Genomic DNA, 15128 nt, shown 5'->3' on the forward strand with positions numbered 1-15128 from the left:
GCACACACGTACGCGCACACACGTACGCGCACCCGCGCACACACGTACGCGCACCCGCGCACACACGTACGCGCACACACGTACGCGCACCCGCGCACACACGCGCGCGCACACACACGTACGCGCACCCGCGCACACACGCGCGCACACACTTCAAAAGAGACAGTTTTTGGACACTGGGTTGAACATTGCACTCCAAAACACCTTGATAATTGGCTGATTTCAAGATGTCTTGCACACGTTTAAGGCTTCCAGTAACAGAGACAGCAAAGCTATACCACAACATTATTGAACCTTCCCAATGTTTGAATGCTTTTTAGGTTTTTGGTAGCTCTGTGGTGCCAATAATTGTAATTAAAATCATATACAAAAATGTACTAAAATGTAATTGATTCTCCAATGTTGAAAATCCAGTAAGGTGTGGAGAGCAATCCTTTTTTTCCCAACTTATTTAACAAGAAATGGGGAATTATTTAACAAAAGTGCAAGGGTGCCAATATACTGTATTTGGCTGCAACTGTAACTAGCTACGACAAGGCTTTCCTAACCATCCCGCCATACCCGTAGCCTACTCTCCTCTGAAAATGTATGTAGAAACCCTCCATGTCTCGAGCTAGACATAAACCATGAGCATAAACCACATTATGCCGAGGAGTCGGCCATTTGGGTATTGAGTATTGAGCCGCTCCATCTTTGTGTGAAGGTTAAAGGCATTATGCAAAGAGGTGCGGGGTAATGGCTGTAGTCGCTGTGTGCCATTTGTCTCGTCGGCTATGTTCCAAATGGCACCCTATTCCTTACACAGTGCACTACTTTTGAACAGTGCCCTATGAGCTGGTCTTATGGGCCCAGGTCAAAAGTAATGCACTACAGCGAATAAGGTGCTATTTGGGACGAAGCCAGGGAGCGCGGTAAGCCGGGGGCCAGAGCTCAGGTTAGAGCCGCTTGGTTGCATGTTAAGTCTGGTCATATGTGTCTCTGGGGAAGAGGGAGAGATGGAGGAGAGAGAGAGAGGGGGAGAAAGGATGAGAGGAAGAGAGAGTGGGCGATAAGAGGGAGAGAAGGAAAGAAAGAGATAAGAAGAGGGAAAGAGCGGGAGAGAGAGAGAAAGCGGGGGTAGAGAGGGGGAGAGAAAGAGGAGGGAGTGGGAAGGGAGAGAAAGAGAGACTGAGAGAAGGAAAGATAGAGGGAGAGAAAGAAAGACAACGAGAGAGAGGACAGAGAATGTCTGCATAGAGAGCCGAAATTCACTCCAAACATTTTAGTGACAGAGTTGGAGGGGTGAATTTGATCATTGGCCAGTGGACTACTAGCGGACTATCAAACAAGAATATAACATGATCATTTTGTTCATGTTGTAGCTGTTGAGCGGGTTACTGTCAGTCTCTATGAATAGTGAGCAGTTGATGTGTGTGTGTGTGTGTGTCCAAAGGCCTGGACTCCTCTGGGGTGGTAGTGGTTAACACTTCCTGGAGTCTGTCTGACCCCTCAACCTCCATCCTACACACACACACACAAACCGGGGCATAACTTCTCACCATGGCAACGGGGTAGAGTATAAATCTAGATTCAGTGAATTTTAATGAACCACATCCGAGCAGACAAATTATATTCATGGCAGTCTCTCCAACAACTATTGGACACAAAACAGAGAAGATCATATAACATTTTGTTTCCTATTAAAACCCAGACATTTTGGTTATGAGCCTGACAATGTCGTGTAAGTGTGTGTGTGTGTTGCTGTGGATCGCAAAGGCAGTGTTAAATGTGTTCTACAGGCAGGGTAGCTTACAGAGGACCATACTTTCTCTGGACACCCTAAGCAGCTGAGGCCAGGCCACAAGCAGCCCATGGGGCATTGTGAGAGGCTGGGGTTTCCCTCCTGCACTGAGAACGTGAGTGCTATGTGGCAGCCCACTCTTCCCACCATGGATGACCCTTTAGTCATATGAAATTAAAACTTTTCCAATTTGACTACAGACTGCCATACAAGACTGACGGACTACTTTTCTTCACAGTAAAAGACAAACGTCATAGCCAATGGAGAACCACACAGAAAGAATGGGCTTTTGACTAAAGGACAAGTTGATTTTCAAGCTCGAAAATCACCCTTTCTTGCTCGTTTTCTCCAGAAAACTAAGCGTCTGGAGTGCCACTAAGTGTTCCACAAAAACACACCAATCAAGTAGCTAAAGCCAGCTGTCGCATTCATCAAAAATACAGTGCATATACAGGAAATGAATTTCCTGGAGCACTTTACTCTCCTCGCAATTTATAGTCACGTGCGTACAATAAGCCTCAAACGAGGGCCTGAAAGTCTTGACATAAAATACGAGCAATGCTTTCATGGTAAAACGGAGGTACGAGAGGGAAAAAAATCATCTTCTGAGCCTTTCTTTCTCGCTCCCTCTCTTTTTGAAAAGAGTAATTGCTTGTGTTGTCTGCCATCCATCCATCTCTGATGCTAATTAGCCGCATCTCTCAGTGAGGATACACAGCCTGGCGCCTGGCACATGCCACCCCCCCTCCGCCGAATCCCCTGAACTCCCTCCCGCTGGCACCGGACGCGCCCTCCTGCAGTCGGCTGGCATGAAGCAGCGGCAGCGAGATCCATCCAATATCTGCCATTCCTCATCATTTTCCGTAATGAGATTCCATTGATTTCCGCTCGGGAAACAAACGGGCACTGAGGGAATAGTTTTAGCCGTGGCAGGAGGGTGGGGGCTTTCAGGGAGACGGAAGTCTCAAACTGTGTCTCGCTACTAACTCAAACTGTGCTCATGTTGCTCTTGGTGTTTTGTAAAAACGAACAAACTGCACTCAGTCAGTCTCTAATCAACTCTCACTCTGCGGATCTCTCCCCCATGTTTGGCCAATCCGGCCCTACAGTACGTGTGGTATTGGTCTGTTTGATGCTTCACTGCTACAGTCATGCAGGCCCGTGCCGCCCAATGCCCCCCAAACACTTCCAGAGCTTGTTAGCAGTTAGCAGCAGATGGTAAGACTGGCTCATTTGGGGCCCAGTCATGCCTCCCCTTACAGCCATGTAAGGTTACTTCCAAACAGAGTGGAACGGAGAGCTAGCGTGAGCAGTGCAAGTACATGGCACAATTGGCCTGTAATTATATTGACTTGTTTTGGGATGGTGGGTGCAGGGGTAGGGTGAGGTTCATATAAACTTGATTGTAGCCCTTGGGGGGTGCGCTGTCCTATCGGCCTCTGACTTTTCGACGACAGGGGTGGCCGAAGAAGCCCTTCCCTGGAGAGCTATGTGGGTGCAGGGTTCTCGTTAAATCCTGTTGTTACACAGCTGGTTTGGATACCGGTCCTCAAGGTCCTGGTGAGCAACTGATTAGTAGAATCAGGTGTGCTCCATTAGGGTTGGAGCAAAAACCTGCAGGAGTTAGATCTCCAGGAGGAAGTATTGGCAACTGTGGGTTTGAGTGGTGTTCTCCTCATGTTCAGGGTTACAACTTTGATTCCAAAAGGTTGGGGTGTGAGGAAAATCCACAAAAGGGTCTGACCAATGATTTTGGTGGTGGTGGTGAGGAAAGGGATATTTCCGCTTGTCTGGCTCCAGGTGAGCTGCAGTATAGTCTATTTAAAATGTTACGGACCGTTTGCTCACGGCGCATGTGTTTGTGAGAGGAACATGTCCCCCATAGCCAAGACTCACAGAGTGGTTCCAGTTCTATGAGCATTACAGTATTCTGTCAAGTCATGGCAGCATGCACCCCCAGGGAGCCTGCCAACATTAAAGATGGGAAATTATGATGACCTCAACACACACACACACACACACACACCTCCCATGAAAAATACAACTGAGGGAAAGGTGATGTGTCCCAACCCAAGGGAATGAGAGAGTGCGGGGAATCGGGGATGGTGTTTGATTGCAGTTAAACTGCAAACAGATCACACACTCTCCTGTAGGTCAAAGACAAGCCTCAGGGATAAAGAGGCTCAAATCAGTCCCGGTAGTCTTCGTCGGAGATAACCTAGTCAGGACGGCGCTTACGGAATTCAGAATGAACCGACATAAAACAAAGAGAAGTGAAGCTCTTTGTGTCTGGGGATGAGGAGGCGGCGTGGGGGAACGAGGACGGAGAGGAGAGGGGGGTTCCGTGTTCGGAATGACTCATTGTGACTTTAAAAAGTGTGGAGGAAAACTCTTGAGAGAACTGATGCGACACATTAAAAATGTGTGTGTGTATTGCACATTACATGTAGGGTGTCTGCAAACACATTCATCAAAGAAACCTCAAAGCGGACAGGAGAAAAAAGAAAATATCAAAAGCCATTCCAAAGCCAACGTGAGGTAAGCTAGCTAAATCACCGACAAAACTTAGAAACAAAACAGAATAAAGAAGCCATTGATGACACAGATTGAGGGCTGAAGATGACATTGTCTCTAAATGCTGATCTAAGGTCAATTTGTCATTATACCCTCTTATGGTTATGGCTTGGGATGTGAGGGAAGAATGCTGATCCGAGATGTGTGCATAGGTCTAACTTCGATCTCTAATGCTGCTCGTCTGGGTTGCAGGGTCCCAGTCTCTCTTTGGCCAGACCCATTCGTCTCCAGTTCAATTGAAATACACTACATGACCAAAAGAATGTGGACACCCGCTCGTCAAACATCTCATTCTAAAATCATGGGTATGAATATGGAGTTGGTCCCCTCTTTGCTGCAATAACAGCCTCCACTCTTCTGGGAAGGCTTTCCACTAGATGTTGGAACATTGCTGCAGGGACTTGCTTCCATTCAGCCAGAAGAGCATTAGTGATGTCGGGCACTGACGTCGCGAGATTAGGCCTGGCTCGCAGTTGGCGTTTCTGTTCATCCCAAAGGTGTTCAATGGGGTTGAGGTCAGGGCTCTGTGCAGGCCATCCAAGTTCTTCCACACCGAACTCGACAAACCATTTCTGTATGTGCATGGGGGAATTGTCATGCTGAAACAGGAAATAGCTTTCCCAAAACTGTAGACCACAGAATCGTCTAGAATGTCATTGTATGCTGTAGCATTAAGATTTCCCTTCACTGGAACTAAGGGGCCTAGCTCGAACCATGAAAAACAGCCCCAGACCATTATTCCTCCTCCACCAAACTTTACAGTTGGCACTATGCTTTGGGGCAGGTAGTATTCTCCCGGCATCGGCCAAACCCATATTTGTCCGTCGGACTGCCAGAAGGTGAAGCGGGATTCATCACTGCAGAATACATGCTCCACTGCTCCAGAGTCCAATGGCAGCGAGTTTTACACCACTCTAGCCGACGCTTGGCATTGCACATGTTGATCTTAGGCTTGTGTGCGGCTGCTCGGCCATCGAAACCCATTTCATGAAGCTCCCGACAAACAGTTCTTGTGCTGACGTTACTTTCAGAGGCAGTTTGGAACTCAGTAGTGAGTGTTGCAACTGAGGACAGACGATTTTTACGCGCAACGCGCTTCAGCACTCGTCGGTCCCGTTCTGTAACGCTTGTGTGGCCTACCACTTTGCGGCTGAGCCGTTGTTGCTCCACTTCACAATAACAGCACTTACAGTTGACCAGGGCAGCCCTAGCAGGGCAGAAATGTGACAAACTGACTTATCTGAAAGGTGGCATCTGATGACGGTGCCGCGTTGAAAGTCACTGAGCTTTTCAGTAAGGCCATTCTACTGCCAATGTTTGTCTACAGAGATTGCATGGCTATGTGCTCAAAGTTATACAGCTGTCAGCAACAGGTGTGGCTGAAATAAGCCAACACACCACCCCCCCCCCCCCCCCTCAGGGCTGAAGCGAGGGCCACTGTCCCGAACGGCTGCAGTTACAGCCTATAGCTATTGGGATTAAAGGCTAGTGTTTGTCCCCACTTTTGATTTGGGCTAGGCCGAACTTCTCAATTATACTGCAGCCTATGTAATTATATGGGTCTGTTAGAAGTTAGTCTTTGTATAATACTCCAGGAATAACTGAGCGACTGGCATAGTTAGGAAAGGGAGGGAGACTATGATCAGTGAAACGTGAAAGGGGGTTACAATTGGGCACTCAGTTACACCAAAGTGTCCAATAGACATGCTGACATGAGAAGAGCTTAGAAGAGAGAGAACGAGAGAAAGGGGAGACCTTGCTTTAGCCTGCCTAGAGAGCCAGATGGGCAGAGTTTGCAGTTTTGTGACAAGCCTCAAAAGGCCCACAAGCCTCAAAAGACTCGCCTGAAGGTAACCCGGTACCAGTTAAAAAAATAAAATGAATGGAAGTATACAATCAATATTAGGAAGTTGTTGCTAATATTTGGTATACTCAGTATGTAAGTAGTTTAGTGCCAAAAAAAAGGGGTTAAATGTGTTAAAAAAATATATACAAACAGCTTCCTGATCTTTCTTATATTTCTCAGATATAGGACAGACACTTCAAAACAAACTTTCTTATGAGAATTATTCTGTAGAAAAACAATGTTTGGATGTTTGGAGCTCAAAAAGCAATAGTAACAGTACGCAAATCAGGGAGCCAAATGACCGGCTCTTTCAACAATGCGATTCGGTTCATGAACGAACATCACTAAAAACTAGGACGTCGAAGTATGGTACTGTCCAAACAAAGTTATGTATTGTCATAAATAATTACATTTTTATGATAAAATATTCACCTAGCCACTCAATGTGATTTTGCTAGCTGAGTCTCCGTCTGTATATTTGGTTAATTGATCCATTACTGGTTAAGTGGAGGTGGTAGCTCATTTATTCATTTGCTCATCTATCACTGATCACAAATCAAGTGTATTATTTTAGTCTCGACTCACGTAGTAAGAGCCTAGGCTATTTTCCTATCCAGTCCCAATCCCACTGAAACCCAACATCCTGACTCCTGTCTTGCATGAAAAATGCCTCATTTTAAATGTGTAGAAAGCACATCACTTACCTATGCATGTCAAAATACCGCTCTAACATTTTCCCCAGCTTCTCTGCGGTGTCTCGTACTTGCTGCCCATATGAGCGCATCGGTAGAGAATGTGTGATCAACAGTATGAGAGTAGATATGGATATTTTCTTAAACAGAGTTGGTCCCCGTTAATATATCTTGACATTTAAACTTTTTCCACTCTTTAACACCCCATTATTCATGAGCTGATCTGCCATCTGTATAATCATCAACTCAATTTTGCCAAATATCAGAGATATTCTGCCATTCGTTGAATGACGTTATCTAGCAAGTTTAGCAACGTTGGTCATTTTACTTTTGTGTGATTGCCGTTACAAAGTTTGTACGATTCGACAACGCTATAGCCTACTCGGGGTGCTCTCTGTGCGTCACTCTTATTTTGGGAGAAGCCTCGCATATTAACCATATCCTGATTGTAAACGCTTTATATGGGCACTTCCGAGCTGTGCAGTATTACCAGGGACACTCAGGATAAATATGAATTAATTCCGGTATTGAAACTTAGTAGATTTTTGGGGAAATATTTATCCTTATTTCTACACTCTCCCTCTCTTGATAAACCTCCCTTTTCTCACTTCTGGGTCGTTCCACCTGAAAAGCAAAAGAAAGTATTTCGAAACCCATCATCTCAGATTGCTCTGAAATTGTTTCTGTAGTTAGTAACAGACACGATTAACATTCCTGAAAGTTTAGTCCAAATTGGATGTTGGGTTTATTTATTGAATATTATCTTAATCCTATAATTTAAAATGGCCAATTTTAGTGCAATCAATTAGGTTAATTTCGCTTAGATCAAAAAAGATTTCAACAAAATGATGTTTCAGGAATGCTAATCTTACCTGTCTCTAACTACAAAAACGATTTCAGAACATTCTGAGATGGTGGGTGTCATGGCTTGCTGAAATGACATGGAATGACTCTTCTACCCTCTCCCCCTCTTAATGAACCTCCCTTTTTCTCACTTCTACTCTCTCTGGTGATAAACCTCCCTTTTCCCCCTCTTGCTACACCTTCCTGTTCTTCACCAGTCTCTCCACAAAGCATTCTCTTTTAATCTCTCCCCCCATTTAATCGCTTCCCATCATTCGACCTCTCTCTCTACCCCCCACCTTCCCCCTCCCTCCCTCCCCTCCAGTCCACAACATAATTCTGCAGTAGGCTACCCACGGTGCTACAGTATGTCAGCAGCCCCCAACAGTAAGCAAACACACAGCAGGAGGTAGCACACCAGCTCATCCATTATCCCTTTGTGTTGGTGCTGCTGGGCTGTCAGGCCCAAAACAAGACTGATCTCTGGTCAGTGGTAGATCAGTCACTGATCTAAACACAACACAGGTCACTTCTCTGTAGTACAGCATTAGCTCCCTCCTATGAGGCTTTGATATACTAGATTAAGGAGTAGATAATGGTCCGACTGCTGCTAGCAGGGATCATCTAGACTGCAGTAGGAGCCGGTATCTCCGGTCCTGGAGGGCCGTAGCGTGTGCTGTACGGGCTTTTGTTCCAGCTTTAATAACATTTATATTCAAACTTATTGAGGTCTAAATTGAACGGGCACATGATCAAGTCATTGTTTGAGTTGTTAGTGCAAGACCTGAACAAAAGCCTGCGGTTACCGTGGCCCTCAGTTGCCCCCGTCCACCCCTCATCTAAAGGGAACATCATGCTAAAAAGACTAGGCTCTACACACCCACCACACAATTATGGTTATGCCTGGGCACCTGTGTGGCACTAGGGGGTTCTCCTGCCCCCTGGGCGTCCCACACTCCCACAGTGCTCCTGGGGGTAGAGTAGACCATCACCATCAGACGAGAGGCCCGCTAGCCATCCATCACTGTGACGGCAGTGGTTTTTGTTTACTTAATGATGTGGAGGGTGTTTATGAAGCGACGCCGCGCCCGCCACAGCTCGCATCATCTGCCCCCAGGAGTTGACATTAAAACATCATCAACGTGATTGATGTCCGCCCGACAACGTTGAACTGCTCTAGAGCTGACGGGTCACATCTTTTGCGGAGTGTGTTTATGTGTGGGATGGTGGAGTGTGGGTAGTATGTGTATTTGTGTGATAGAGTAGGTGTGTGTTTGATAGAGTGTGTGTGTGTGTGATTTGTGTTCATTAATGTGATTCCCAGGGTAATGAGTTGGAGATAAGGTGTTGATATTATATTCCTCCTGCACTATCGGCCCTGATATCCGTGTTAGCGTCTCTTGGAGCCAGTTCACTTCCTCAATCCTTCATTTTTCCGCCTTTCATTACTTAAATTATGGTTACACCCCAAATGGCACCTTATGGTTCTCTGCTTTTGACCACGGCCCATACAGTATGTCTCTGGTCAAAAGCAGTGCTCTATGTCGGGAAAAAGGTGCCATTTAGGACAAATCCAATGTGTCTTCTATCCATCTTCCATGGTCAAGGGCATTTTCCACTGTAAATGGCAAGCTTTGGTACATGAACGTTTCAGAAAAGGACTTGTAAAACCCTTAATTCTATTTCATTTAGCTGGGTGTTTTTCAGTCGGTTAGACATTTACCGAATACCAAAGATGTCTGGATTATACCAAGTATGGCTGCCTCTGACATAGTCCCCTATTCCCCAAATAGTGCACTCCTTTTAACCAGGGCTCATTTTGGACACACCCTTTCCTTGCCTATGCCACGTGATTGTGGTAGAGTGGAACTCCAAAATGGCTGCCAGTTGCATGTGGCTTACTGCGTAGGGGACATCACTGCCAGCTACTGTGGCAGCCGAATGGACAGCCACATCTAAAAATACCAGAAACTGGCCAGTCTGTATACACTGAGGCCCAACAGGCGTCACGACATCATATACACTATCATTATCATGCCTCGAAGGGATAAAAAGCTAGAAAGCTTTGTCCCAAATGGCACAGTATACCCTTGAGCAAGGCAGTTAACCCCTAAAAACAAGTGCTCCCTGGGCACTGATGGTGTGAAATTCGATTAAGGCAGTCCCCCGCACCTCTAAGATTCAGAGAGGTTGGGTTAAATGCGGAAGCCACATTTAGGTTGGATACATTTAGTTTTACAACTGACTAGGTATCCTCTTTCCCCATAGGGCCCTGGTCAAAAGTAGTGAGCTATTCTGAAAATAGTGTGTTATTTGGGAGGCAGGCCCTGTACTTGGACAGATGGTATATGTGGGTGTGTACTGAGACTGACATGGTCAAGACAAAAAGGTAGAGATGAAGGGGAACATGGGATGAAAAGGAGAGAGGGAACACAAGAGAGAGTATGCAGGAGTCACAGGCAAGAAAAGATGAGAAAAGGATCACACACACATCTTGATGAGAAAAAAATCTTTAATGTGTGGAGGCTTTGAATGAAGCATCAATTCACAATCTGCGCTTTACTCCTCAAAGAGCTGTGGAATGGTTTAATTTGTATTAAGTTGGAGATGTTTTAGCAGGGGATGGAGAGTGGGGGGGGGGGGGCGCGCTATCTAATATCTTGTTGGTTAAATCCCCTTACTGTATTTTATGTTTCAAATATGTTTTATTGAGGAGTAAACGAATCAGGTATGCAGGTTACTAAGCAGGATAGTGTACTCCCAGTGACAAACAATTAAATAGAAAAGGACATAAAAAAAAACTACTCTTATTGTATTTTATGTTTGCGGTTATTGTCTGTCTGTGAAACTGAAAATGTAGAAATAAAATATATATCTTTTTTAAAGATGGAGAAATGCTACATGTAGCTCTATATTCTTTTCAATGCAGCACTTTCCCCCAGCGCGGTACGAGGTACATAAAGGAAGAATGGGCCTTGTGTGACCTTGTATGAGCAGCGCAATACTCAAGTGTCATTAAATCTTTGAAAACATTCAAGGTGACCAGACGAGGCTGCTGAAAAGAGCAAAGACAGCTGAAAGGAGGGCACAAAATAGGCTACGCCGGGAGACATGGGCGCAACAATTACCAGAGCGAATGAAACGTTGAAACATTTGATTTACTCTCCCTCTCTCTGTATATGTTGTAACTATTGGTCTGCTGTCTCTTTCCATTTAACTTACAGTATTTCTTTTTGTTCTCAAGGTTTACCTCACACATTCTATATGGGCTATACAGTAAATAGGTTTAACACACGCTTTCTGTCTCAGCCTGTGATTTCATTGGAGTCTCTGTTTTAAATGATAACGTTCCATAAGCAGATGCCTCAGGGAAGCACCTACAGCTGTGCTGTTGACGCTGTATTTGTTTCTGTTGCAACTAACAATCAGATGGCGAGTTGCCTCCCAATCACTGCCTCCTAATTGTCTACACGTTGTAATAAGGGTATTCGAAGGAACACACAACAACCGATTCCAAGAGGCATCGTTAGGCTGTTTCAGCGTGTGAATAATGTTCTTTCGATGGATCAAACAGAACCGGGGATCAGAAGGATGTTCTAACGGTCTCAGTGTTTGGATAACGTTCTAAGACGGTTCCACACACGCAACCAGAAGTGAGAGAGAGAGAGAGAGAGAGGAGAGTGAAAGAGAGCATGGTTGTTTAGGTTGAGCAGTAGTGCTAAAAAGATCATATAAAAATGTCACCAACCTTAATGTTTATTTACTTAAAGAGAGATAAATGGAGAGAGAAAGAGGGTGCTGCCACTGTAGAATATTTAATGCTAACAAGAGAGAGCTCCAAATAAACCCAGCCAGGCTTTAAGACAACATGGATCGTCTGTGACTCAGCTCCACAATTGGGAGGAAAACATGCCAACGCCTGCACACAAACATAAACGCCCACACACACACACACACACACATAGCTTTATTACAATTGCCTGTTGCAAAATCATCCTTAGTTACCATACGCACGAAGGGAAATGAATAAGTACACCATCACATCCCCATATGATAACACTGCCTGGTGATATCCTATGGAATGATTCGTATTATGATCAACACAGTGTACAAAACATTAGGAACACCTTCCTAATATTGAGTTGAACCCCCTTTTGCACTCAGAACAGCCTCAATTCTTCAGGGCATGGACTCTACAATGTGTCGAAATCGTTCCACAGGGATGCTGGTCCATGTTGACTCCAATGCTTCCCACATTTGTGTCAAGTTGGCTGGATGTCCTTTGGGTAGTGGACCATTATTGATACACAGGAGAAACGGTTGAGGGTATAAAAACCCAGCAGCGTTGCTGTTCTTCACACCCTCATACCGCTGCGCCTGGCACCTACTACCATACCCTGTTCAAAGGCACTGAAATCTTTTGTCTTGCCCATTCACCCTCTGAATGACACACACACACAATCCATGTCTCAATTGTCTCGAGGCTTAAACCTGTCTTTAACACATACTAGCCACACGCCACCCTCCCCTTCATCTCCACTGAGTGAAGTGGATTTAACAAGTGACATCAATAAGTGATCATAGCTTTCACCTGGATTCACCCGGTCAGTCTAATAAAATTAGTAGGTGTTCTTAATGTTTTGTATACTCAGTGTATACTTCCATTTTTTAAAACTGGTACCGGGTTACCTTCAGGCGAGTCTTTTGAGGCTTGTGGGCCTTTTGAGGCTTGTGGGCCTCAAAATCCAGCTTTCACCTGGATTCACCAGGTCAGTCTATGTCATGGAAAGAGACGTTTTGTACACTCAGAATATAGTGATATAATGTGCTTAGGATCTCCTTTCTCTCAGAGCCAGAGTGTGTTTGTCCCAAATGGCACCCTAGCTCAGGCTCTGGTCAAATGTAGTGCACTTTATAGGGAATAGGGTGCCATTTGGGAATCAGCCAGAGAAAGACACTTGGTGTCTCTAGGCAGTGGGCAGGGACTCAAAGTATGGATTACCATGTAGTTCATCTCCATGTTCTGTTGAGAAGATGCATGTAAACCACTTGTGGTGGTTCATCTAGTCGCTGTGATCTGCGTAGGCACAGCGGGAGGCGAGCCAGAGGTCTCCAAGTGAGGACACACACACATTCATGTACACATGCATGCACTCATACATTCAAGCACGCGCGCAGATGCATCATGTGCCCGAGAGCACGCACACACTCACTCGTGGTGGGTCGTGGTCGAGGGCTCGGCGGCGGATGACCTCTAGCTCTTCGTAAGCGGGCGCAGCACGGGCCTGCTGGAGCTCTCTCCTGAGCTTCTGGACACGCTCACTGAGAGAGAAATAAAGAGAAAGAGTTCCAATAAAAATCACAGGCTGACACATGAACCATAACACAGGAGCCATATACAGAACAGACGTAAAATGTACTGTGTATTACATGGAAAGAGACCACAGAACAATATAAGATGAGAGACAGCGAGGAAGAGCTCGGTAACCCACACACACACAAATATACTAATTGATGCATACACACCCACATAATGCACAAACAAACTAGACTCCCAACCTCTCCCACTCATACTAATGATGTGACCCACAGCAGGTATTGATTCTGGGGCAGCAGTGAGAGCTTCATTAGAGGGGAACCAGCACAGGCATACATGCTAAAAGTTCCTTTAATGACCATGGCCTTAATTAGCAGGCCTGGCTGGCGCTCTGGTGGTGCGCTGACAAGAGGATGTGAATGTGTCGTTCTAAAATCATCCTACCGCCAGTCAATGGGGACAGACTGAGGCAGACATCCATTTATATGCAGAGTCTCTCTCTCTACACAACCCAGCCTGATACACAGAGGAACAGAGCTGCAGTCCCTCACCTGCCACACAATCAAACAGACACATGGACAAACACACAAGTACAATACCCTGCAGCTACCACCACTCAGGGCCCAATACCAGTTTGAAATTTGGACACATAAATGTATTTCTCGCCTAATTCTTCCATTGATTTAAATGCGCAATTTACAAGAAGGTCCAAATTAGGACTGGGCCCTAAAAGAACACGCGAAGACAGACCCTTGTTCTTCACGTAGCATCGTTGATGGTGTTTGTTTTGAAATTGCAATCCCCCCCCCCCCAGTAGCTACAGCAGCTGAGCAGGGACATTCAGAGCAGAAAAATAACACATTTTCAAAAACCCATTGATGCGGTCCTCGATCCGTCATTAGGGCTGCCATCTTGATTGAGCGTGCATGTCGTCTCTCGTAATGAAAAAATGATTATAATGATGTTCCCCGGCACATCGGAGACCCTCCAGATATCAGTGTTGCATAAATAAATAAATACTATTAGGTCTTGTTATGAAACTGCAGGGCAGCAAGTCATGACATTCTTTCTCAGAGGAGAGATCATGGGTGCGTGCAAAATGACATCCTATGCCCTAAAAGTAGTGCACTACAAAGTGCAGGGCTGCCCAACCCTGTACGGTACATGGAGAGCTACCCTCCTGTAGGTTTTTGCTCCAACCTAATCTAACATACCTGATTATAACAATTAACTGGTTGATAAGCTCATGTTAGTTGCAACTGGAGATAGAGCAAAAACCTACAGGAGGGTAGCTCTCCAGGAAGAAGGTTGAGCAGCTTGCACTTTGTAGGGCACTTCTTTCAGGGGATAGGGTGGTGCCATTTTAGACTCAGCCCATGTAAAGGTTCAGCACGTACCTACTAAATGACTCCCCATTCATTCTGTTAATAAGAACCCTATTTTGATGATTATTCCCTACTGGAATTTGGTCTCTAGGTACCCTCTCTAAGGTCAGAGGTTACCGTAAAGCAAGTCTTAGTAATTGGTATCTGGGCCCCTGAGCCATAAAATCGGCCATGGGTGTCCTTAAGTGATTAAGAAGTTTCAAATGAATAGTCTATTCAACTGGGGGTCTCAGCCTTCATGTAATGTTTAGGAACTAGGCACGGAAGGATGAAACAACGAACAGATAAGGAAGAGTATTTAAGCAGGGGTGTCAACCTCATTCCACGGAGGGCCGAGTGTCTGCGGGTTTTTGGTTTTTCCTTTCAATTAAGACTTAGACAAACAGTTGAGGGGAGTTCCTTACTAATTAGTGATCTTAATTTATCAATCAACTCCATGGGTGGAGAGAAAACCTGCAGACACAAGGCCCTCCGTGTAGTCTACATTTTTTTGAACCTTTATTTAACTAGGCAAGTATTTACAATGACGGCCGACCCCGGCCAAACCTGGACGATGCTGGGACAATTTTGCGCCGCCCTATGGGACTCCCAATCAAAGCCAGATGTGATACAGCCTGGATTCGAACCAGGGACTGTAGTAATGCCTCTTGCACTGGGATGCAGTGCCTTAGACCGCTGCGCCACTCGAGTG

The 15128-nt window shown here is 45.5% G+C and overlaps 1 protein-coding gene across 2 annotated transcripts in view; it reads right to left on the reverse strand.

Annotated features, from left to right (window-relative positions):
* The window catches only part of LOC115179418 (partitioning defective 3 homolog B), a 197880-nt gene that overhangs the window by 14070 nt on the left and 168682 nt on the right, over window positions 1-15128 (reverse strand). For both annotated transcript variants that reach the window (XM_029740918.1, XM_029740919.1), the window contains one exon: window positions 12949-13057. In XM_029740918.1, coding sequence (XP_029596778.1) covers window positions 12949-13057 — 109 coding nt within the window. The remainder of the gene's footprint in view (window positions 1-12948; window positions 13058-15128) is intronic.

Source organism: Salmo trutta, chromosome 39 (assembly GCF_901001165.1).
Source record: "Salmo trutta chromosome 39, fSalTru1.1, whole genome shotgun sequence".
NCBI lineage: Eukaryota > Metazoa > Chordata > Actinopteri > Salmoniformes > Salmonidae > Salmo > Salmo trutta.